The sequence below is a fragment of the Brassica napus genome, chromosome A8, assembly GCF_020379485.1.
Source record: "Brassica napus cultivar Da-Ae chromosome A8, Da-Ae, whole genome shotgun sequence".
Classification (NCBI taxonomy): domain Eukaryota; kingdom Viridiplantae; phylum Streptophyta; class Magnoliopsida; order Brassicales; family Brassicaceae; genus Brassica; species Brassica napus.
The window spans coordinates 20817457-20839815 of NC_063441.1; the positions used below are offsets into that span (position 1 = coordinate 20817457).

Below are 22359 nucleotides of genomic sequence, written 5' to 3' on the forward strand. Positions count from 1 at the left end.
TTGAAAGTAGAGACGATGTTGATGTGATGAGAGTTGTGTAAAGCACAATATTACACATAATTCATGAGGCAAAACCTTGCTTATTTTTAGTTGAAACTGGAGAACTTATATTAGATGTAACAACTAACAAATCCTTGTTATTAGGCTTTTTATTACTTTAAAAGAAGCAGAATAACAATGTTATTAGATCCTTCCCGGCATCAAATCAGAGTTTTCTTGACATGAGAGGGTCGGATCATAGACCGGTGCTGGTCAAGTTGTTGGAATCTATGGAATCCTACAGAGGAAGCTTCAAATTTGATAGTAGATTCCTGAACAAGCCTGGAGTCAAGGAAGAAATTAAGAAGGCGTGGCTGACTAATCATAAGTTTTTTGGATCATCGGTATCAGACAAACTCAAGCAATGCCGCAAGTCCTTGAGTAGATGGAAGAAGAATTTCAACCTTAACTCCAGGGATAAACTGGTGCAGATTCAAATAGCCCTGGAAGCAGAACAATCATCTAGTTTCCCGTCTGGAGTAAGAGTGAACTACCTGAAAACTGAGTTGATCAAGTCATACAGAGAGGAAGAGAAGTATTGGAAGCAGAGGAACAAGGACAAATGGGCCACTAAAGGTGATCTCAATACCAGATATTATCATGCTTCAGTCAAAGCGAACAGAAATAGGAAGAGAATTGAGAAGCTGATGGATGAGAAAGGACAGCTACAATTTTCTGAAGCTGCGAAGGCTCAGGTTGCTACAGACTACTTCAATAAATTGTTCAAGGCAGGGGAGGTTGGGAATTATGATCATCTCTTTGAAGGTTTCACTGCGAAGGTCTCCGTAACTATGAATGATTTGTTGACAAGGGAGGTTACTAATGAAGAGGTAAGAGACGCGGTGTTTTCTATCAATCCAGCAAGTGCACCGGGGCCAGACGGAATGTCAGGTTTGTTCTTCCAAAAATATTGGGGAACGGTTGGAGCCCAGGTAACAGAAGAAGTGAAGAAATTCTTCCTACATGGGGTGTTCCCCAAGGAATGGAATTACACTCATTTATGCCTTCTTCCTAAGATAACTGATCCAATTTTGATGACTGATCTCCGTCCAATCAGCTTGTGCTCGGTCCTGTACAAGATGATATCGAAGATAATGGTGAACAGGCTTAAACCTATGCTTCCGGATTTAGTATCTGCAACGCAGTCAGCGTTTGTCGAAGAACGGCTTATCACTGATAACATTCTCATTGCCCATGAGATGGTGCATGCGCTGAGAACCAATGATAATTTCTCTAGAGATTTCATGGCTATCAAATCAGATATGTCCAAGGCCTACGATCGGGTGGAATGGAATTATTTGAAGGCACTGTTGAGGGCTTTGGGTTTCGCTGAGGTATGGATAGAGAGGGTTATGTTCTGCGTGTCATCGGTCACATTCTCCACACTGATTAATAATCAAGCTTTTGGGTGCATCCAACCAGAGAGAGGGCTCAGGCAGGGTGACCCGATGTCTCCATTCCTCTTTATTTTGTGTACAGAGGGCTTGATTCACATGTTAAACACGGCAGCTAGGAATGATAAGATTCAGGGCATCAGATTTGATGAAGAAGGTCCAATGATTCATCACATGTTATTCGCTGATGACAGTTTGCTAATCTGTAGAGCGAATCAGGACCAAGCTGCAGAGTTGATGAGAATCCTTAAGGTGTATGAGAAAGCGACTGGTCAACAAGTGAGTATAGCTAAGTCCGCCATTACTTTTGGATCCAAGGTGCACGAGGATGTTAGAAATGTGATCAAAAGAGTTACCGGAATCCAGAAGGAAGGTGGTTCAGGGTCCTACTTAGGATTGCCTGAATGCTTTAGTGGGTCCAAGACGGAAATGCTGGCGTACATCTATGACAGGCTAAAGGATAGGCTATCAGGATGGTTCATGAAACAGTTGTCGTTAGGAGGGAAGGAAATTCTAATCAAGGCTGTGGCCATGGCTATGCCGATCTATGCCATGTCCTGTTTTAAATTGACAAAGACGTCCTGTGATAACTTGACAAGAGCAATGGCAGATTTCTGGTGGAATTCGTTAGAGCACAAGAGGAAGTTGCACTGGCTGAGTTGGTCGAAATTATCTCTGGCAAAGGATCAAGGGGGTTTGGGCTTTAAGGACATCCAAAGCTTCAATCAATCGTTACTGGCCAAACAGGCGTGGAGGATTCTCAACGAGCCGGAATCTCTTTTTGCCAAAGTTTTCAAGAGCCGCTACTTCCCTTCCAGTGACTTCTTAGCTGCCTCAAACGGGCCTAGACCCTCCTATGCTTGGCGGAGCATTCAGTTTGGCAAGGAATTACTGGTTATGGGAATAAAAAAGAAGATTGGCAATGGTAAGACAGTGTCTGTGTGGGTCGATGCTTGGATTGAAGGTGAAGTGATGAGGAGACCTTTAATGAAAAACATTTTTGTCGACCTTTTGCTCTGCGTGGATAAGCTGATTGACGAGGAAAATAGATGCTGGAATTTAAATATCCTTCACGATCTGTTCTTTGAGGAAGACGTCGCAAGGATAATGGCAATGAAACCTGTCTTTGAAGGAGATGATTTCTGGGTGTGGCAGCATAACAAGCATGGTAGTTACTCGGTTAAATCGGGGTATTGGCTAAAAAACAGAATGGCGAGGGAGGAAGAGATCAGAGAAGCCGAAGCCCTGCCCTCTCTAAATGAGTTGAAGACTGCAGCGTGGAAACTCAAGACTCCTCCTAAGATTAAAACTTTCCTATGGAGAGCCTTGAGCAATGCGATTTCTGTTGGTGAACTGCTTGTGAAGAGGGGCATCAGGTTGGACCCGTGTTGTCAAGCCTGCGGGTTCCAAGGAGAGTCAATCAATCATATCCTTTTCACATGTCATGTTGCGCGCCAAGTTTGGGCTTTGGCGAATGTTCCTTCTCCCCCTGGTGGCTTTGAATTGACTTCTCACTATGCCAACATTCATCACCTATTCTCATTGGGGTCTAACAAATCAATCCCAAGCAAGGTACGTAATGCGCTACCATGGATCACTTGGTTTCTTTGGAAGAACAGGAACAATCTGATGTTTGAAGGAAAACAAGCGGGTTTGTTTGAGCTGGTAGAAAAATGTTTTGTGGAGTCGGAGATGTGGAGTTTAGCGCAAATGGAGGAGCAAAAGGAGGACGCTGAAGAACGAGGTAATGGCACGGCTTGCCACAAAAGATGGGTTCCTCCTCCGAAGGGTTGGTTAAAATGTAACATTGGCGTCGATTGGATGAAAGGCATTTGTTTGGCTGGAGGAGCTTGGGTCTTAAGGGATGAGAAAGGCAAGGTGATTCTTCATGGGAGAAGGGCATTTTCTGAGATTGGTAGCCTTCATGATGCAAAACTGCAAGTCTTGGTTTGGTCAGTGGAAAGTATCATATCTCATCACCAAAACAAGGTGATATTTGCTTTAGACGATGGCGACATAACTCAAATGGTTCTTAGACCTAAAGCCTGGCCAAACTTCAAAGGAGAGATAGGGCTTATTATGGGTAAATTATGTGGTCTTGAATGGTGGAGATTGGTGAAGAAAGATAGAGCAAACAACAGAGGAGCTCTCCTCATTGCTAAAGGAGTAACCAAAGGAGGACAGACACAGTCATATGTGGCAGCAGGACCTCCTGCGTGGCTTCTAGGTTGCTTTGAAAATGAGGAAGTATCATCCTCTGTTTAGGTGCTTGGGTAGGTTTTTTTTGGAGGTATTTTTTGGATGGGGTATAGTAACTGGCTTGTGGAGCAGTTCTTGTAGGGGAGATTGTTGTATTCCCATAGGTAGTGTCTGCCATTGTTGGCTTTTCATATCTAATATGTAAGGATAAACCTTGAAGTAACATCCAATATATTCTAACAGATGACAAAAAAAAAACAATGTCTGTAGCAAAAATATAACACTCGCAACTTGTGACAGAAACAAAAAAAACGAGAAGCAGAGCCATTTTTGGCATTATTAAGGTTTGCAGTTAAAAAAAAAAGAGTTTAACATCAACTGCGTTTTATACATCCCTTAAACTCAAAGACAATGTCAACTCCAGCTTCGCCTTTATTTCATTTCAGTTTTGTAAAAAGCTTGGGTGCAACCTGAAGATTCCAAAATCCAGATTCATCTCAGAATCAAACTGTAGTAAAAGGAATGGATGTGAAGAGCAAAGCAGATGATTTCAACAAAGACTTACACATTTGTCAATGCATTGCCAGTAGTCGAAATACTGCCCAGTGCAATGCTTGTGGCCAGAGTCATCACCTTGGATTCTCTTCACACACGCCTAAGAAACACACAAAAAAAAAAAAAAAAAAGACTTGTCAGTGATCTTAACAATACAAAGCCAATGTCTCGATCGAACTTGTTGATATACTTGCAAAAAATATCAATCTCGCAGTCAGGTCACCTGATATTCGAGAAGTGGCTTCACACATTTTGGATTGCAAGACTCCTCGAGGTACTTCTTTGGATCAACAACTTCATCGTCAGCCCTGAAATGATCACAAAACGAAAGAAGAAATCTTAAAATCATCACATCATCCACAGCCAAATCTATATAATATGGTGGACCGATCACACTACACACGATCTAGAGATTCAGAGGCCTAAATGAGATCCATCTACTCAACACGATGTGGAGACCGGTAATTAAAATCAAAAGAAGAAGCGTCGAGTTTTAGGAATAAACTTACATTGGTCGTGAGCTGTAAACTGCAATACAGAAATGAATCTTATTAATGTCAGAAAGAAAAACAGAACAGATTGGTTCCTGGGACGATCCACTGATTAGAAAGAAAGAGGGATTGTTGATACCTGATTGAGAGGGAAGATCTAAGACTCAGACGAAGGAGGAACCCTAACAGTTTTTGTTGTTGTTCGAGTCTTCAGTCTTCTCTAGATTCCATTTCATTTGCTGTTCTTCACCTGGTCTCTGATGGACTTTGTGGGCCTAGAATATTAAAATCTGAAAGCCCATTAACAACAACATATACTGTTAACACGGCCCAATAATAATTTACGGTCAAATAGAAGAAAAGTCAACATCATCACCGGTCGTCTCTCCACGTGTACCGGTGGTCATCCTTAAAACGTTCCAAAAATGAACCGAGACACCACCACTTTTCGATGGCGACGATCCCTCCCCAATTCCCCTTCGAGATCCGCTCTGCTCTACGTCGGGCGGCTTCCTCCACCGTCTACTTCCTCCGCCCAATCACCACCGCCACCACTCCTTCGCTACGCCACCGCACGACGAAACTTCTCCGACCGAGAGCCTTCTCTTCGTCAGTCAAGCTCCCGACGAAACCGCCTCTTTGCACCGCCGACGAGCTTCATTACGTCACCGTTCCAAACAGCGATTGGCGCCTCGCTCTCTGGCGCTACTTCCCTTCCCCTCAGGTTTTCAATCAATGGCTCCACAAAGTTTATACAATGTTCAAGAAATTGCTAGGCTGTGGTTAGGAGCCTCATTAGGCTGTGTCTTAGATCTATTTTTTTAATTCGGTTTGAAAAAACTGTTCTATTTAGACTCATTTTGTCGACGAGATGGACTTACTAACCTAAAACCAATTGTTGAGCTGAGCGGCCGCATATACCAATTTTTAGAACACTGAGTTAATATATTCTTCTCAGGCTCCAACGAGGAATCATCCGCTCTTGCTGTTATCTGGAGTAGGAACCAATGCCATCGGATATGATCTATCTCCCGGTGTATGTGTGCCTTCCTTTCTCATGAGTCATGAGTACTCTTTGATTCACGCATTTATAACACGGTTTATGTAATTGTAGTGCTCTTTTGCGAGACACATGTCTGGTGAAGGATTCGAGACGTGGATTCTCGAGGTTCGTGGAGCCGGGCTGAGCACAAGAGTATCTGATCTCAAAGACGTTCAAGATTCTGCTCACGAGTTGTCTCGTCAGATAGAGTCTACTGCTAAAGCTGCGGCTAAAGAAGCTAAAGCTACTGATGTTACAGACAGTGCACCAGATGTTTCCGTTGTTGGTGAAGCCTCCGCCTCTGCTTGGGACGAGTCAAAGATCGTGGCGAGGTTAACAGCAACGTTCATGCGTTTGTCTGAGAGACTTAGTGGGTTTCTCAGCGAAGGTCAGTCAGTGTTCATGTCTGCTAAGTTGTTTGATAGAATTGCTATGCTTTTAGAAGATTCTCGGCTGTACGAGCGCTTTCTTGAGATAAGATCAAAGCTTTTGAGTTTGATCGAGTCAAGGCAAAACTCAGGGCTTGGTAACCAAATCAGGGAGTTGACTCAGCGTCTTGTGAATCTTCTCGACGATGGTCAGAGGTCTGTCTCGCCTCAGCTGATTGATTTGCAAGAGCGGCTCACTTCGACCATAGAGGATTTTCAGAAGCAACTTGATTTGATTGTTAAGTATGACTGGGATTTTGATAACTACTTGGAAGAGGATGTCCCTGCTGCGGTGAGGGGACATTGATCTTGCTTAATGTTTATACATAACCGTGTCCGGTTCTGTCTCTGAACTGGATGTTCCTTGTTTGGTTTGACATAGATTGAGTATGTAAGAGCGCAATGCAAGCCAAAGGACGGTAAGCTTTTGGCAATTGGGCACTCAATGGGAGGTATCTTACTCTATGCAATGCTGTCACGTTGTGGTAAGTTAATATTCATCTTGGTATTGAGGCTCAGAAGTTTATGCTGTTACTCATTCCTTCTTAATTCATTTGGTTAGCTTTTGAGGGACGAGAACCTTGCCTGGCAGCTGTGGCAACTTTGGCTTCGTCGGTAGATTACACAACTTCAGATTCTGCCCTCAAATTGCTCATACCTCTTGTAAGTAAAATTTACTTTTATTGGATTCTTCTGTAAGAATTGATGCGCCACTAAGTTCTTCTGTAAGAATTGATGCGCCGCCACTAAGTTCTTCTGTGGCAAACTTACTAAAAACTTCTTCCTCAGGCCGATCCTGCACAAGCTCTGAGTGTTCCAGTTGTTCCTTTGGGAGCTCTGTTGGCTGCAGCTTATCCTCTTTCGTCGCGACCTCCATACGTATTATCTTGGCTTAACGATTTGATATCAGCAACCGATATGATGCACCCTGAACAGTTAGAGAAGCTTGTCTTGAATAACTTCTGTAAGTAAATATATTTGATCTCATTTAAGTATGTACGTTTAAATGGAAAACAAATGTATCCACCTTAAGAAAAAATAAATGTAGAGTTACCTTGTAGATGCCTGTATGTATTGCGATGAGATGATTATACAACTGCTAGTTGTTTCCTCTGTTTCTTGCTTCCCTTATGGTTATATTAAGTGGTTTCTCTATTTTGTAACCTTTAGGTACCATACCAGCAAAACTTCTAATTCAGCTGACAACAGCCTTTCGAGCGGGAGGCTTACGCGACCGTAGTGGTAAATTTTACTACAAGGATCATCTTTCCAGAACCAGTGTCCCTGTCTTAGCTCTCGCGGGTGATCGGGACTTGATCTGCCCCCCTGCAGCTGTAGAAGGTATAATGGATTGATGTTTATTATGAATACATACATGAAATGAATGGTGTGCTTCTGCCCAGTTATGCACTTCTTTTTAAAATTCTACAAGGCTGTAGCACGTACACTTGTTCAGCTTTCACTATACTTTTCACACATGCCAAGTTAAATGTTAAGCTACTTAATACATAGTTGATTAGTATGCACAAACATGCATTATGTTTTCTCACCATTTCGATTACTTGTGAATATGGCAGACACTGCTAAGCTGTTCCCTGAGAAGCTGGTCACATATAAGGTACTTGGAGAACCAGACGGACCACATTATGCCCACTATGATTTGGTTGGAGGACGACTGGTATGTTACATTTCTAGGTCTACCATGTTGGAACTTTGTGTATGTTCTTGTTTTCTATCTCAGTCAATTTTCTCTGATAATTTCTCACTGCAGGCAGTGGAGCAAGTCTATCCTTGCATAACTGAATTTCTTAGCCACCATGATTCTGCATAATTGAAACTTCTCTCTGATCTTCCATTCCTGGCATGCAATATGCATGTAGACGTTGCGCTATGGTGGTGTCCAATCAGAAGCGCCTGTTAATAAGGATGTCATCTCCGATTAAGACATGTACATTAAGTATTCCGCCAAACTGTACATTAGCTTGTGAGGCATTTTTTCACATTGTACATTTTCTTTTAGACGGATTTATCCATGAGAGTTATTGTACAGACATGGGATTCAAGTGTATATTTTCTGTCTTGGATCCACCAACAATACATCTCTACTTCTAAGTAAGTCGTGGGAGACAATATGATGTAATGATAAAAACTGAATTGTCTAAGTATTTTATAAACAGAACACTTTCTTGAAAACAAACTATTGATTATAAGAAAATGTAACACATCAAGGCAAAACATAAACACGATCATCCTACGTGAGTGGCATCCATAAGCCAAAAAACGATGTCAAGCATCCGAAACGCAAAGAAGGCGGTGGAGACGGGGACGCTAACGAAGAGGAGAAGCATCGTTCCAAACGCAACGCTGGGACGAGAGTTCATTAGAAAATTTTGGAGAAGAGAGAGAGCGGCACAGATGTTAGCGTCGTAGTTGCAGTAGAAACGTTTCTCCCACTGCATCCAATGGGAAGGAGGTTCATAGTTTCGCTCGACCATCTTCCTCTCGTGGATCCGTTTCCTAAGGATCACCATGTTCTCGTCCACCACTCTTCCTCCTCTGTAGTAGTAGCCGCCACACACGGTGGTTCGTATCCTCTTCTTGGTTCCAGATAACTTCATCAATGGTTGGAACCTGAGTGGCGACGATGAGATAAGTATGCCTTCCATTTTTTTCTTTGTTGCTTTAGGAGCCAGGGTGATGGATATGGATGCATTATTTATAAAGAGAATTATTTTGAAATTAATAATGGCTACGGTTTACTTTAGCTTTAAAAAATAAAAAGGAGAAATGATTAGCGCGTTGCCTTCTCGTACCATTCATGGGACCACGTTCCTCCCAGTTTCACGCTCATTTCTTATCGATTTCAGCTACACGTCTTGTCGACAGGGACATTTAAGATTAGTTATGTACAGTAAACACTTCAACAACGAAGAAAAGATGGTTGTGAGTTAATCTGGAAAATATATAATCGAATGTCAACTGCAAAGCACTCCCTTCATAATTGTATCAAACAAATAATTAAATGTCCATTGACCTCAACGTCGTTCATGTATTTTTTTACACTAAAAAGTACAAAGACGGTGCCACTATGGTTAGTTAATCATGGGTTTATTTCATACTATAATGTAGCAGCCATGATTTTAAATCATTTTGGGAATACTTATTAATACATGTTATTAATTTAGTGATTAATATGATAAGTTATTGTTTGTATTCTCTAAATTTTAAATTGACAATATATAAAGCGGGGTTCTAATCAAAATATACATAGATGCTTGTTATTGTTTATATTTCTTTTTTTGGAGCCACACATGTATTATAAACATTTTGGAAAATCTGTTTATACAATATAGTCATTATACTTTTTTGTTTGATTAGTATTTAATTATGCATCATTATATTTTTTTAGTTTCAACTTTTGTAATTGAAAATATTATTTTTGGAAAAGAGCACTTATCTTATTCATTTTTAGCCAAAATTTCTATTTTATTAATTTATATTCAATTATCTAAATAACTTTTTTTAAATTAACATAAGTTTTTTGCTAATTATATATATTATCATAATTATCCCTAATAGTATTCACGTAAACTAATCCGTACATATTCGTCACTAAAATTACCTTTTATAAAACCAAACAAATAACATGTAAATTGGACCCTAATGTGATGTGTGCTCGTAATTGCACTTTTTCGTTTATAGTAAGCTATAGCCTATAAAAAGTATTATTGTTGTTTAGTTGAATACTAATTTTGAAAACTACGAAGATAGTAATTTATAGTATAACAAATACACGAGTTTTACAGTATAAATTTTATATAACTAAATTATAACTCATTTAGTTGTTAAAATTATATTGTTTAATTATATAATTAATAATGAATTGTATATAACTATTCATTAAGGTTAATATAGATATTAATCAATTTAAATTTTAACGTGAGAGTTCTGTTGCGAAAATAGATATGCAAAAATAGATATAGTGTAATGATATTTGTAGTTGACATAAATAAGAATCATATTTTATTATGGATACTTCATTTTTTTTTAAAATCACAATAGGATACTTCATTAATATATGCAGTATGGTTGGTTGGATGATATAAATCTACCTGTTAAATTGAGTTTTTTTTTCTCTCAATCCCTTGACTTGGCATAAAAGTATTATTCATTAATATATACTTGACTTTTTTCACTGGGAATATGTTTTATTTAGTTACAGTACTAAGCTCCTTTATTTACTATGGAGCAGATAGCTAGAAAGAGTGAGACGACATGAAGGCGATCTTGATGGGGATAAAGTGTTTCATGCATCTGCGAGTGTCTTCATCTTGTTCTCCAAAGAGAGGCCTGAGCGGAGGAAATCTTGGTGTGCAGTGATCTTGGTGGTAACGTTAATGAACCTCTGATACCATTTGCCAGAATCTTTGAGGTTTCTATCACTAACGTCTGTCCAGTTAACGTAACTGAGTCCGAATCGGACGGTAAAACCTTTACCGAATTCATAATTATCTCCAAGAGCCCATGCAAAGTATCCTTTTATGTTGACACGCTTCTCCCTGAAAACAAAAATAACCATTAAAAACCTATGATGATCTAATATTTATTAAATAGTGTGTCGTTGCAGCCACTACTCACATGATGACCTTACGGAGAAAACAGAGATGACTGCAGAGATAATCAATCCGCTTGGAATCGGCAACAGCTTCCTGGCGGGTTTGATCACCAGAGGTACTGAATCCTAATTGAACCGTGGTACGTAGTATGTGAACAATTGTACAATAACCGAGTCAATTTCTTCTACCAAACAATTAAACATGAAAGAAGAAGACGGGTAACAGAACTGAACTCACCGTTCTCGGTGATATAGATTAATGGGTTACGGTATTTGGTTTTGAAGTAGTCCATAACGTAATAAATGCCTTTTGGGTAGTAATAACTATTTTCCCCTTTTAACTCTTCAAACTGATCAGAAAGGGAAGCAGCATGTGTATATCAATCATAAGAAAGAAGAGAAAAATGAATGAAACAATAGAATTATGAGTGGGTAGATCGTGCATATATACCAGTGGACCAGTTTTTTCACCACGTGAATTTACAACTGCAACACACAAGCATGCAATATTGAAGGTCACAAAATATGTAGTAATCAAAAGGACACATGCACATATATATATATATACATATAGGTTGTAACTAAGTGAAATAGAGTGGTACATGTGAGTCTTGTCCCTGGGTCCATCATGGCAGTGTATCTTTCCGATGTAACGGGGAGTGGGTTAGGAGTTGGCTGTACGTACTGAGTGGCGTAATAGTTGAGACCAAGAAAATCATATGAACCCGCAACAAGTCTGGCTTCTGCTTCAGTGAAGTTGGGAAGCCGATTACCTACCATTCGCCTCATGATGTCTGGGTATCTACCTCTTGTTAGCGGCTCCATATACCTGATCGATATCAAATTTATATTCATTAAGTAGTTTATATATACAACATATATTTATAATTTTAAAATATTGATTTGTTTTTTTTCGTGGATATATATATATATATATATATATATATATATATATATATATATATTCGTACCATCCTAAGAAGAATTCTTTCATCCTCTCAGCTGCATCTATGCTGGCTTTATTAGTCTCATCAAATGGAAGAAACCATCTAGTTATCATCACCGGTCCGATCCTCCCTCTTTGGAACTGCTGGTCACAATGATTTGTTAAATATGGATTGGATATGTCAGATTATTACACATATTTACAAATGGACAAGTACTCGCCCTATATTTTGTTCTATAAAGATTGACCACAGCGGCATGAGCAAGAAGCTGGTTATGTGCAACTATATAAGGTTCCGTTGAAGAATTTCCGCCATAGCATCTTGCATCGACCTTTGGAGAACATCGGCCGGGTGCATCTGCTCCGGTTGAATAACCTCTCGTAGGCACTGAGTACAGCTGGTTGATAGTGAGCCAGTTCTTCACCTTTCCACCAAATTCCTTGAAACATAGATCCGCAAAATCTCTAAAATCCTCTCTGCGCATAGTTTAGAATCCTTTCATTAATGTGAGATATAATCTATATATTTTCTCTCTTCCATTTTTACTCCTAAGATGCATGTTATGAACTAATAACATACATGACTTGGCGGTTCAAGAAACCGTCATACTCATCTTGCAGTGTTTGAGGAAGGTCCCAATGGTAGAGGGTAACGAAAGGGGTGATATTCTTCGCGATGAGGCCATCTATGAGTCTGTGGTAGTATTCAAGACCTCCTTTGTTCACTCCCCTACTCACCTTTCCTTCTGCTCATGCATATGTACATATCGTATACTTAATTTTCCAAACAATCAAAATCAATATACCACTACTTGTATACACAGATCGATAATGTGTACGTACTTGGAATGATTCTTGACCACGCAAAGGAGAATCTGTAGCCAGTAGCATTCATTTCGTCCATAATGTCTATATCTTTCTGCAGTTTACATATACAATTGCATGTCATTAATCCACACGTAGAAGATACATAATACAGTGAGTATATATATACTGAGAATTAACCTGCCACATCGTATATGACTCGCAAGTAGTATCTCCATTCCCAAGATCGGACCCTCCTTTCTCTGATAGTAAACAAATACGTTACTATGAATGTATAGAGACTTACATGTATATATATACCGGACAAACGGCGGTATACCTGGGTATCTGTGAGTGAAGCCATCCCAAATGTTAAGACCACGTCCTCTGCCACCTTCAATCTGAAATGAAAATAAACAACCATGCGGCACTAAAGTTCAGCGTCAAAATTTTCTGGCTAAACAATGTATAATGATTTGTTACATGCCTGGTAAGCAGCCGATGAAACACCGAAGATGAAGTCTTTTGGGAAGCCTTTACTGTTTAAACGATCAGTGTTATTGCATGTAAATGGCTCGTTCTCTTCGCAAGTAATTTCCTTATTAGCTTTGCAACTTACCACAGCTAATAGAAAAACGATCAAGTCGAGTCCACGAAATTTCATGGTTAATGTGTAGATTTGTATATATGTGTGTTTGTGTTGGATGGAACCTTGTGCCAATCTACTGTTTATATAGCCTTTGTAAAGAAGAGGTGACGCATGCATTTTCTTGTGCCAATCTAGGGTTTAGAGCCTTGATATTTTAGGAGAGGTTTGGTGGGATGACTCCCGTGGTAGGTTCACGTACTTTAGGTCGATACAGTTTATATTTCTAACTTAATGTTTTTTTTTTTTTTTTTTTGAACTTAGCTTTCAAATTTAAATGCAGAAAGAAATGTAAAAGATACAAGCCTAAGCCTTAGTATTTTAGAGCCCATCAAAGCCCAGCCAGAAATTAAAAACACAACATCAAAGAGACCCAACAGAGGCCCAAAGAGAAGAGGAAAGCGAGGAGTTGATTTTGGAAAGTGATACGAAGATCACGAGGAATGAAACGGTTGAGAGAGCTGAGCCGATCAGAGAGATGACTATGTGAGCCATGTCTGCATTAGAGTTGATGATAGAGTCGAGTTCTGATCACGAAGAGAAAGTATCTTGTTCTTTATCTGCCTATCCAAGAGCCGAAAGATCGAGTCTGGTGAGCGAAAGATCTGGCGATGGATCCGGGCATTCCTCTCTGTCCAGGTCCAGTATATGCAACTTTGCCAGCAGATTCTTAGTAGGATACTTTTTGGAGACTTCAAGCTAATTGTTAGCAGTTGATCCATAACTCTTTCCCATAATCTTTCAGGAGTATAACCACACCGCAAGGAGCATACTTGCCAAAGATGCCATGCAAATCTGCAATCAAAGAAGAGATGATTCCGACACTCAGCAGCAGAATTGCAGAGGACGCAAGCAGGGTCCGTTTGCAGTCCCCATCCCAAGACGCGATCTCTGGTCGGACAACGATTCAAGACAAATAACCAAGCAAGGAAGTTATGTCGGGGAATCCCGTACTTGTTCCACACGGAGTTATACCAAGGCACCGTGATTCCAGCCTCACAGAGCTTCCCATAGACAATACCAGTGCTATATCGTAATTAAAAATATATGTTAATATCATAACATGTCGGGTAAGAAATATATGCAATTATATTATAGACTTACACAATACATAATACTAAAATAGAAATTATATATTTAAAACATTTGTAATAGTATCAAATACATTTATAAAATAAAAAAATATCTGCAGGTACTTGCAGGTGTAACATTTAAAAAAAAAGTTGGACGATCAAAGCGCAAGCCATGCTAAAAAGTGGAAGCAAAACATTAAGTTAGTTTGTTTTTTTATTTTTTATTAAGTTTTATTTTTATTTTTATTTTTAATAAAAATTAGATTGCTTTAATGTTTTATTTTTATTTTTATTTTTATTTTTAGAGTGCAAGCCAGATATTAAGTTTTATTTTTATTTTTAATTAAGATTTCAAAACATTAGATTGCTTTAATGTTTACAACATATATAGTTTGTTTTTTTGTGTTGCATTTCAAAAAGTTATTTTTTTATCATTCTGAGTCTGAATATTTATTTTCAAAATTTTATATTTGTCAAGAAAACTTTAATAAATTACACTACTATTTTTTTAGTTTGGAAGATTACATGAATTTTGAATTTGTTTTTGTTACTACATTAATACGTTATTTTATAAAAAAAATATTTGATTTTTTGGTAATATTTTATAAATTGTCTCAGCAGATTTTTTATAATTAAAAAAATTAAAATTAAAATTTAATTTGTCATTAATATTTTAAATGAATTACTAAAATTTCATAGATTTCTAAGAACATATTTTTAAATAGTATATGAACTAAATGTTATTATATAATATTATATTTTTGTATATAAAAATTTTAAACAATATATTATTGAGAGTTTCAAAATATATAAAAAGATAACATATAGTTGTAGATATAAGAGTTTTAACCTATGTTAATAAATTTATTTTTGTATAAAAATATTATATAGTTTAGGAATTTTAACACATTTTAATAATGAGTGATAATTTATTTAAATGAAACAATTTAAATTTCTTTTTTGTTAATTTACCTATTTAATATAATTTTTTCATATTTAATTCATATATCACTTCTATTTTATATAATACATAATATAATTATAAAATTTATAGAAAATAGTATATAATTTTTATTTTCTTGTTTTATGATAAAATTTTAGTTAACATTTATTTATAAAAATATTATATTACAAATTGCAAAATTAATTAATATGTTATTTATAAAAATATTTAAAATTGTAAGTAAGATTTTGTTATATATTTTCTCAACAGTTTTTTATAACAAAAAAAATCAAATTTATAGTTGGTTTATTATTAATGTAAATAATAAAATGTCATATTGTCTAATTCTTTAAGTTATATTATGACTGGTAGATAAAAATAAGATTATAAATTAATAGAGTAGAAATAGAAGGACCGTGGTATAGTAGTCAAGGTTTAAAGGTTTTTACACTTAAATTTAGAGTTTGAATCCCAGACAACGCAATTTCTAGAAAGTGTGAAACCTTGTAAAACAGGTAAAATTATCGGTTGTATACATATTTTTCATAATTTGTAATATTTTAATTAATCAGAGAATTAATAGATTAGATAATAATGGAGAGTATATATATGTCAACGGAACGATGGACACTGAAGCGCAATGGGCTTGAGAGCTAAATTTAAACTCTAAACTCAATATAAAGTAAGCCCAGCTTCAACGACTATCGTCAGCCCTAGCTGTCTTGCGATGCGCACTATAAAACCTGCGAGATTCATAGATGATGGCAGAGCCGTCTTTTCTTTAGGTTCTTTTTAGTTTGATTTCGGTCTTTTCCTATGTCGAAACTGTAATCAAACGTTTTGTTCTTTTTTTTTTCGTTTGCGCGAATGTTTTTAACAGAAAAAAAAAATGAAATGGGAGAAAGAGGTAAAAATCAAAAGGGGAGAGATTTAATCAATAGCTCTGAAATACCTGTAGGTTTTCTACAGGGTGCCCTTGCCTCTTCTTCCGAAATCGATAAAATGGCTTCATAGTACGGGTTTCTCTGTGCTTTCTTTGTGTTAAGAGTATTTTTATACTCTTCACTTTGAATCTAATTCACAATCCCGCCTCCAATCGCCATTACATGTTTTTTTCTTAATCCATCTAATTGTTGTATTTACAAATTTTAATTTTAATAAACCTTTTGGTTTGTTTATCCTATATTTTAAGGAAGTTTGAGGAAGGTCATAATTCATAGGCAGAATGATATCCAAGATGTAGATACCAATTCGTACTGTATTGACAGAATAATCAATTGCCCGTACAAATGAATATCGGAGTACGTACAGAAGCAGACTATTATTAAGTGAACTAACCTAAAGCTAGTAGTAGGCACCATTCATAATCTTATTTTGGACCTTCCATTTAAAATTCAAGAACAGTACCAAAGGATCAAGCCTTTTACAAACAAAAAGAACACAACCTTGCTCAAATCTCTTGAACTTACAGCTTTGTATGTCGGAACAAAATGCCCAGCTTTTGAAACTGCCACTTGTAACAAATTTGCCACCTGCGCTTTCTCAACTTAATATTCACACAAACTTCATTTTACTAAATCATCCAGCTGAAGCACAGAAAGGAGTTTATTAGACACCATGCGCATAAATACATTTTGATCAAATAAGAGTCAGCCTTGACTTGAGATCTTGTCCAACCAACTCAATTAGCTCCCCTTTGCTCATTATTTCCACTTAGCGACAACGTTTCTGTACTGAAAATGGGCTAGGCCCATTAAATAATCACGGATAATATTATAGGCCCAAATACGTACGAATGATTTTTCTAAACCCACGGCCCATTTTTCGTTCCCCTTAAACCCTACGATCTAGATCATTCCGTCTTCTACCGATTAAAACTCTTTCAACCATTGAATATCGATTCAACTCCGAGAGAGAAAGAATTTGAGAGAAATGATGAAGCGTCTGGTCCCAACGTTCAACCGGATCCTGGTGCAGAGAGTCATCCAGCCTGCCAAAACCGAAAGCGGCATCCTCCTCCCTGAGAAAGCCTCCAAGGTAACGATCGCTTTTTTTTCTTTTTTAACGATCTGATCTTCTGATTTGGCCTCAAAAGCGTTTCCGGATGATTTTCAGCTGAACTCAGGCAAGGTGATAGCAGTGGGGCCCGGTTCGAGAGATAAGGACGGGAAATTGATTCCGGTCTCGGTTAAGGAAGGCGACACTGTTCTTCTCCCAGAGTACGGCGGTACTCAGGTCAAGCTCGGCGAGAAGGAGTAAGTTGAACCAGCTCTCTTGTTGGTATTACATTTGATTGTAGATGCTTCATCTTAGCATTATTAGATAATTCAATTTGGATAATATCTGATTAGTGAAATTTAACACCATGCTTGCATATTCTCATTCATGTTTTTATACATGTTAATGTTACAATTTAGAATTGGATTAAAGTCTTTAATTTTTTGGTATTGATATAGGTACCATCTCTTCAGGGATGAGGATGTGTTGGGAACCTTGCACGAGGATTGACAAGGCTAAGCGAATGTCTTTGCCGTTGTGTGATGGGATCATTTAAGTTAAGTTTATCCTTGAAGATGTGGTTGGACATTGTCGTTTATTTAAATGAAATTTTACATTAATGGACTTATCTTAGTCCCTTTCGAATGGTTCCAGTTTCCAAATGAGCATCAGTCTTGTGATTCTGAACTTTTGTGTGATTTTTCCGTAGCCTGATGATGGCTTGATTGAGCTTGCGTTTTCTTGATCACTCTATTACTAGAAGCTATGCTTGACCGCTTGATTGTTTATGTTTCCTCCACATCGTTACATTTTAGTCTATTATATAAATCATGTCGTGATACCATTTTTCTCATTCATCATTTTGTATAAATCAAATATTTCTAATGATTTATAGTAACGGTGTAACATGTGACAACAAAAAATAATAGAATCACCTATCACATGAAACTGATTAACCAATTTTTTATATTTTTATACATATTAAATGTATCTTCTCTAAGAATTTCCACAGCTATAATAACAAAAAAAAAAAACTTTGTGAATTTGTACATTGGCATATCCGTGACTAAAGACGTTGCTTTCGTAAAAAACTGAATAGGCCACAAATAGACAAACTTAGGTAGGGGTCAGATGTTTCTAATCATCTCACGGGTTTCAACTCTCGTTATATGTCCAAATTCATCCATATCACATTTCCATGTTCACGAATAGATTCAAAACTTAGCCTGTATAGTTTATTTTAAATGTATCCAACTATTTATCAAAAGCATCTATAATTGATCTATTTTTCTCCATCATTCGTATAATAAACAATACGATCGACATCTACTAATACAATCAAACTTTGTTTTGGTTTAAAGACAACTAAACTTATAGCTTAATGCAACACACAAGCTCGGAGTTCCAACTCAGTCAAAACTCGATTCCATAGCCTCGAGTACACACAAAATCTAAGCACACTGATTATACATTATAGTTTATACATATACACAAGTATTTATATATAACGTCATAAGAAAAGGCCTAGTGCTAGGCTCCATTATTAGCGTATGTGTTGACTAGAGCAAGCGCATTGCTCGTGAACCTCTTCACGTCGCCGACCCTCTCGCAAACGGCCGTCTTCGTATCTCCGTCTTCCATCTCCTCCGTGATCCCATCCGTACACGTCTCCTCGTCCGTCAACGCCGCGCTCATCCACGTCTGCACGTTACTCATCTGAAACCTAAACGCCGGAGCTCCTTGACGACGGTGGTTCATCTCTCGGAGCTGCTGGAGCGAGCCGCGCATCTGCTCCACGGCGTCTCCCACGTTGGAAACGCAGTCGTGTACGGCGGCGGAGGCGGCGGTGCGTGATAGTTTTGAGAGGTAACTTGCAGTGTGTTTTGCGCGGGAAAGAGAGACGCCGATGGCGAGCTTAGCTAGCCTCGCCGGATTGTCTTGTACGGCGGAGGCGTAGCCAGCTAGCGACGTAAAACACACGTCAGGGTAGAGCGTTGCGTTGCAGCTCGTGCGGATGAAATCTAGATCGTTGGTTGGTGTTGGTTGCGGAGGGAAACGGACGGCTGAGATTGTCCGGGAAATGAAGAGTAGGGTGGCTAAGTGAAGAAACGCCGTCGTATAAAGCTGCCTTGCCATCTTACTATAGTCTTTACTTTGTTATTGTTTTGCGGTTTTGGGTGTTTAATTTACTTGAAAGATTGGTGGGTTTATGTAGGCATTGAGGAGTGGAGGTATAAATTGACATGTGTGTCCTTGTAATGGTCACTGTAATCACATTATTGCCACTAATCATATTGTCTGGTGCAGTTTTATCCATGGTTGGTGTGTGAACGAAGGCTTGGTAGTTTCAACTCTCAGCCGTGCCTTTAAAGAAACCCCATACTTTAGGGTTTTCAATAAAACAATGAGAATCTTTTTTCGTGTATATCTATTACATAATAGATAACAAACGTATAGCACAATTGATAAGATGAGTTTTTTTTTTGTATCTAACCAATTTATATATTTAGTAGAACATTTAAATATGTGTATTTAGCATGCGTGTATAAACAATTATACACAATTGTTAAATGCTAGTAGTATCTTTTAATAAAACTATTGGTCGTGGGTTATATTTTGGATGGACATAACCACTTGCAATGTCGACCAAGAAACAATCGTACGGTTGAGTATTAGGATGATGGGACTCACTAGATCACGGATGAGCTATGTGGAGATTCGCCTACCTTCGTTGTTTCTGCACATATAAAAAGAAATTGTTCGCGAAGAAAATATCCGCGCGCACGCGTGTAATTATTAACATTCTATTAATTTCCTCTAAATGTTTTTGTTTATTACAGTAGGCAAGTGTTTTAAATTATACTAATTATAGTGCGTGATTTAATAAGAGAAAACCATATAGGACTCGAAATTGAAACTTCTTTCTTCTGTATCTGAAGAGAATATCGGGATTATTCACAAAAATCTAGCGCTTTAAGCTAAATATTCATATATAGGAATGCAAAATATGCCACTATCTTTTTAGTAAATGATTCACGGAATGTTTCTTAAGAAGAAAAGTCCACTTAAAATGCCACTTTCTATAAATGAGTGTGTATACTATGTAGTGGGGAGGTAGCCGACTTTACATATTTATATAATATAGCGTTTGATTGGTAATAACGTTACATGAACCCCATTTTCTTTTCTCGTAGGGTTTCTTAAGGCGATGTTGTCATTTACGATGGTTCTGACGATCTCGTGTAATTTCTTAACAGTTGTGACAATGAACGATTTCAAATCCGTGACATTTTGGAATTCTAGATTTATTGATCTTTTAAACAAAAATCAGTTTATAAATTTTCCCACGACCATATGAGAATTCTAAAATATTGGGAAACTTTAGGCACCACTAACATATAGCGTGTGATACTCTAACGCAACAACAACAGCATACATAGTATTTTTTGACAAATCAACAACATCCATAGTTCAGAGAGAAGCTAAACAATTGTTTTATTTTAACGGTGGTTTTTAGAATTTTCCAGTGTACGATAAATATTTAAGAAAATACTTATCACATTAGCTTGAATCCTAATATATATATACTATAAAGAAAAAAAATTGATGTGTTTTCCAAATAAGATTTTCTTTATGGAAACATTTTGTAGCTTCAAACATATCAAAAACATCCTTAATTATGATATGTTGTGGTAATGTGGTTGCGTAGTTCAAATCTTATTGATTCACTTTATAGGTTTTAGGCAGCTTTCTTGTCTTTAAATCACTTAGAGAAAACTACGAATAGAGATATAAACAATATGTAATTTCTTTACCTAAGGCTGTTGTTGATTTCTAATTGTCATATTCAAACCAGATGATATTTCAGAAAAAGAGTAATGAACTAATGATGATATTGTAAGTGGCATTACAGTAATGAAGTTTATAGTGAGTCTATCGTATGCTAGATTTGACAAACTTCAAGATGATGTATCAGAAGCTCTTACAGAGACTTAAGTCACACAATTGCACACTTGTTACTGAAATAATAATAATCCCTGAAATTTCCGACTCTGACCATTCGTAGCAGTCGCAATCAGTGTCCTTAGCAGTAAGATAGTATTGGAGATAATTACTTTATATTTCATGTATGCTAATTTTTTTAGATAAGTGTTATCTTTAGGCTTTCAATTTGTCAGATAGCTCTTCTTTGGACTTAAACAAGTGTTATTCACTCCCCCTGCATTGGCATAGACTGTCAAATGTATGATACCTTCTGCTCCCATATAGATTTGGACTCCTCTTAACACTTGTTCAGTAGACATTAAGACCAGACGCTGATTTGTACCTGGGTTGCTCAATGAGGGCAAGCAGTTTTTGGTTAACATTCAAAACCGTCTCTCTCGGATCGCATTGCATAAAGTAAATGGTCTTCATGCGCTTGACACGAATATACATGGCCTGCAAACAAGATTATACAGAATAATCACTCCTATAACCAACTTGTCCAGATTAAACCCATCAGAGTAGAAGAAGAACTCCAGTTTTTTCTCCCAAAGACTTAATTGGTCGCTTAATTGGCTTTAGTCTTAAGACATGTCGGCTGAGTATCGTTAGAACCCGCTGAGACAAAGAGAGTGTTTTGTTTTATCTTATTCTTACTCTTACAAAGTCCCACATCGCTAACAAAATAAGTGTGGAAGGCATGATAACTAGTATAAAAGAAGAGGCCAGGCTTCTTAACAAATCATACCTTTCTCGGCCTTTTGGCTAAGATCAAGTGTAGTATCTGTTCTTATCAGTTTAATATCTGATATGTGGCCCATCGGGCCACACGATATTAACTCTATTTTTTAAGGGAGAAGGCCCATTAAGATAGCTTGCTATCTGGACCTTTGTAAGTCGCCCATGCGTTGCACTACTGCACGGGCCGGCTCAACCCGCCAATTATGAGTCCAATTTTTTAGTCGTAAGCAATTGTAATAACAGAAGTGAGCTAATTGGTCTATATCTTGTTGGACAATTGGCCCAACTCTGAGACTGGGCCGGAGAATTATTCTACTAGACTCCCAAAATAATCTGATACAGTAAAAATAAGAAAAAAAGATAAATGATCACAACTGAACCGAACACAAATACATGAATTGAACCGGCTCCATGTCATTGACCGGTACGCGTATCCCGGGACATGAGATTTGATTTGATTT

At 37.6% G+C, this 22359-nt stretch overlaps 6 protein-coding genes, 1 long non-coding RNA gene, 1 other non-coding gene and 1 pseudogene across 10 annotated transcripts; 4 read left to right on the forward strand and 5 right to left on the reverse strand.

The window, feature by feature from the left end:
- Positions 1 to 124: 124 nt before the first annotated feature.
- On the reverse strand, positions 125 to 4956 carry LOC106382314 (cytochrome b-c1 complex subunit 6-1, mitochondrial). 2 transcript variants are annotated; one of them, XR_007315504.1, is made up of 6 exons: positions 4818 to 4956; positions 4697 to 4715; positions 4411 to 4495; positions 4198 to 4287; positions 3895 to 4102; positions 125 to 179 (listed from the first exon to the last, which is right to left on the reverse strand). XR_007315504.1 is itself a non-coding variant. In XM_013822315.3 (5 exons), coding segments are annotated over exons 2-5 (210 nt in total). In that variant the 5' UTR covers positions 4699 to 4715; positions 4818 to 4956; the 3' UTR covers positions 3894 to 4069. The 2 variants fall into 2 exon arrangements, 1 of the variants encoding a protein (XP_013677769.1); XM_013822315.3 differs by lacking the exon at positions 125 to 179 and having other exon boundaries at positions 3894 to 4102.
- Positions 4957 to 5098: 142 nt separating this feature from the next.
- LOC106382307 lies at positions 5099 to 8345 on the forward strand. 2 transcript variants are annotated; one of them, XM_013822305.3, is made up of 10 exons: positions 5099 to 5402; positions 5637 to 5714; positions 5793 to 6108; positions 6241 to 6440; positions 6531 to 6633; positions 6711 to 6811; positions 6938 to 7112; positions 7319 to 7489; positions 7726 to 7826; positions 7920 to 8345. In XM_013822305.3, the coding sequence occupies exons 1-10, from the start codon at positions 5130 to 5132 to the stop codon at positions 7977 to 7979; spliced, it is 1578 nt and encodes a 525-aa protein (XP_013677759.1). In that variant the 5' UTR covers positions 5099 to 5129; the 3' UTR covers positions 7980 to 8345. The 2 variants fall into 2 exon arrangements, with proteins under 2 accessions (XP_013677759.1, XP_013677758.1); XM_013822304.3 differs by having other exon boundaries at positions 5793 to 6440.
- On the reverse strand, positions 8286 to 8890 carry LOC106382312. The gene has a single exon (XM_013822311.3). The coding sequence runs from the start codon at positions 8812 to 8814 to the stop codon at positions 8395 to 8397; it is 420 nt and encodes a 139-aa protein (XP_013677765.1). The 5' UTR covers positions 8815 to 8890; the 3' UTR covers positions 8286 to 8394.
- A 1408-nt stretch (positions 8891 to 10298) lies between these two features.
- On the reverse strand, positions 10299 to 13227 carry LOC106382308 (myrosinase-like). Its single transcript, XM_013822307.3, has 12 exons — positions 13001 to 13227; positions 12854 to 12914; positions 12715 to 12776; positions 12553 to 12628; positions 12290 to 12455; positions 11931 to 12186; positions 11735 to 11850; positions 11366 to 11592; positions 11215 to 11249; positions 11002 to 11113; positions 10787 to 10889; positions 10299 to 10707 (listed from the first exon to the last, which is right to left on the reverse strand). Exons 1-12 carry the CDS (start codon positions 13175 to 13177, stop codon positions 10455 to 10457), a joined length of 1644 nt encoding a protein of 547 aa, XP_013677761.2. The 5' UTR covers positions 13178 to 13227; the 3' UTR covers positions 10299 to 10454.
- A 66-nt stretch (positions 13228 to 13293) lies between these two features.
- LOC125577174 lies at positions 13294 to 14371 on the forward strand. The gene is made up of 2 exons (XR_007315506.1): positions 13294 to 13798; positions 13905 to 14371. It is a non-coding gene; the product is annotated as an uncharacterized LOC125577174 (long non-coding RNA).
- A 2653-nt stretch (positions 14372 to 17024) lies between these two features.
- On the forward strand, positions 17025 to 17926 carry LOC106364276 (10 kDa chaperonin-like). The gene is made up of 3 exons (XM_013803891.3): positions 17025 to 17212; positions 17291 to 17430; positions 17632 to 17926. Exons 1-3 carry the CDS (start codon positions 17108 to 17110, stop codon positions 17681 to 17683), a joined length of 297 nt encoding a protein of 98 aa, XP_013659345.1. The 5' UTR covers positions 17025 to 17107; the 3' UTR covers positions 17684 to 17926.
- A 504-nt stretch (positions 17927 to 18430) lies between these two features.
- Positions 18431 to 19482, reverse strand: LOC106382315 (21 kDa protein-like). The gene has a single exon (XM_013822316.3). The coding sequence runs from the start codon at positions 19307 to 19309 to the stop codon at positions 18704 to 18706; it is 606 nt and encodes a 201-aa protein (XP_013677770.1). The 5' UTR covers positions 19310 to 19482; the 3' UTR covers positions 18431 to 18703.
- Positions 19483 to 19651: 169 nt separating this feature from the next.
- LOC125577175 lies at positions 19652 to 22262 on the reverse strand (annotated as a pseudogene).
- On the forward strand, positions 21902 to 22096 carry LOC125577461. Its single transcript, XR_007315876.1, has one exon. It is a non-coding gene; the product is annotated as a U2 spliceosomal RNA (small nuclear RNA).
- Positions 22263 to 22359: the final 97 nt, after the last annotated feature.

Excerpts from the sequence above, each read along its gene's own strand:
- LOC106382314 (XM_013822315.3), bottom strand. Across the intron at positions 4,288-4,410 it reads AGCCACTTCTCGAATATCAG|GCGTGTGTGAAGAGAATCCA; the intron begins GTGACCTGACTG and ends TGTGTTTCTTAG. Across the intron at positions 4,103-4,197 it reads GGCAATGCATTGACAAATGT|GTTGCACCCAAGCTTTTTAC; the intron begins GTAAGTCTTTGT and ends TGGAATCTTCAG.
- LOC106382307 (XM_013822304.3), top strand. The coding sequence starts at position 5,130 with ATGGCGACGATCCCTCCCCAATTCCCCTTCGAGATCCGCTCTGCTCTA. Across the intron at positions 5,403-5,636 it reads GCTACTTCCCTTCCCCTCAG|GCTCCAACGAGGAATCATCC; the intron begins GTTTTCAATCAA and ends TATTCTTCTCAG. Across the intron at positions 6,812-6,937 it reads TCAAATTGCTCATACCTCTT|GCCGATCCTGCACAAGCTCT; the intron begins GTAAGTAAAATT and ends CTTCTTCCTCAG.
- LOC106382312 (XM_013822311.3), bottom strand. The coding sequence starts at position 8,814 with ATGGAAGGCATACTTATCTCATCGTCGCCACTCAGGTTCCAACCATTG.
- LOC106364276 (XM_013803891.3), top strand. The coding sequence starts at position 17,108 with ATGATGAAGCGTCTGGTCCCAACGTTCAACCGGATCCTGGTGCAGAGA. Across the intron at positions 17,213-17,290 it reads TCCCTGAGAAAGCCTCCAAG|CTGAACTCAGGCAAGGTGAT; the intron begins GTAACGATCGCT and ends GATGATTTTCAG. Across the intron at positions 17,431-17,631 it reads GTCAAGCTCGGCGAGAAGGA|GTACCATCTCTTCAGGGATG; the intron begins GTAAGTTGAACC and ends GTATTGATATAG.
- LOC106382308 (XM_013822307.3), bottom strand. The coding sequence starts at position 13,177 with ATGAAATTTCGTGGACTCGACTTGATCGTTTTTCTATTAGCTGTGGTA. Across the intron at positions 12,456-12,552 it reads GTGGTCAAGAATCATTCCAA|AAGGAAAGGTGAGTAGGGGA; the intron begins GTACGTACACAT and ends ATGCATGAGCAG. Across the intron at positions 11,851-11,930 it reads TTTATAGAACAAAATATAGG|TTCCAAAGAGGGAGGATCGG; the intron begins GCGAGTACTTGT and ends TGTGACCAGCAG.
- LOC106382315 (XM_013822316.3), bottom strand. The coding sequence starts at position 19,309 with ATGGCAAGGCAGCTTTATACGACGGCGTTTCTTCACTTAGCCACCCTA.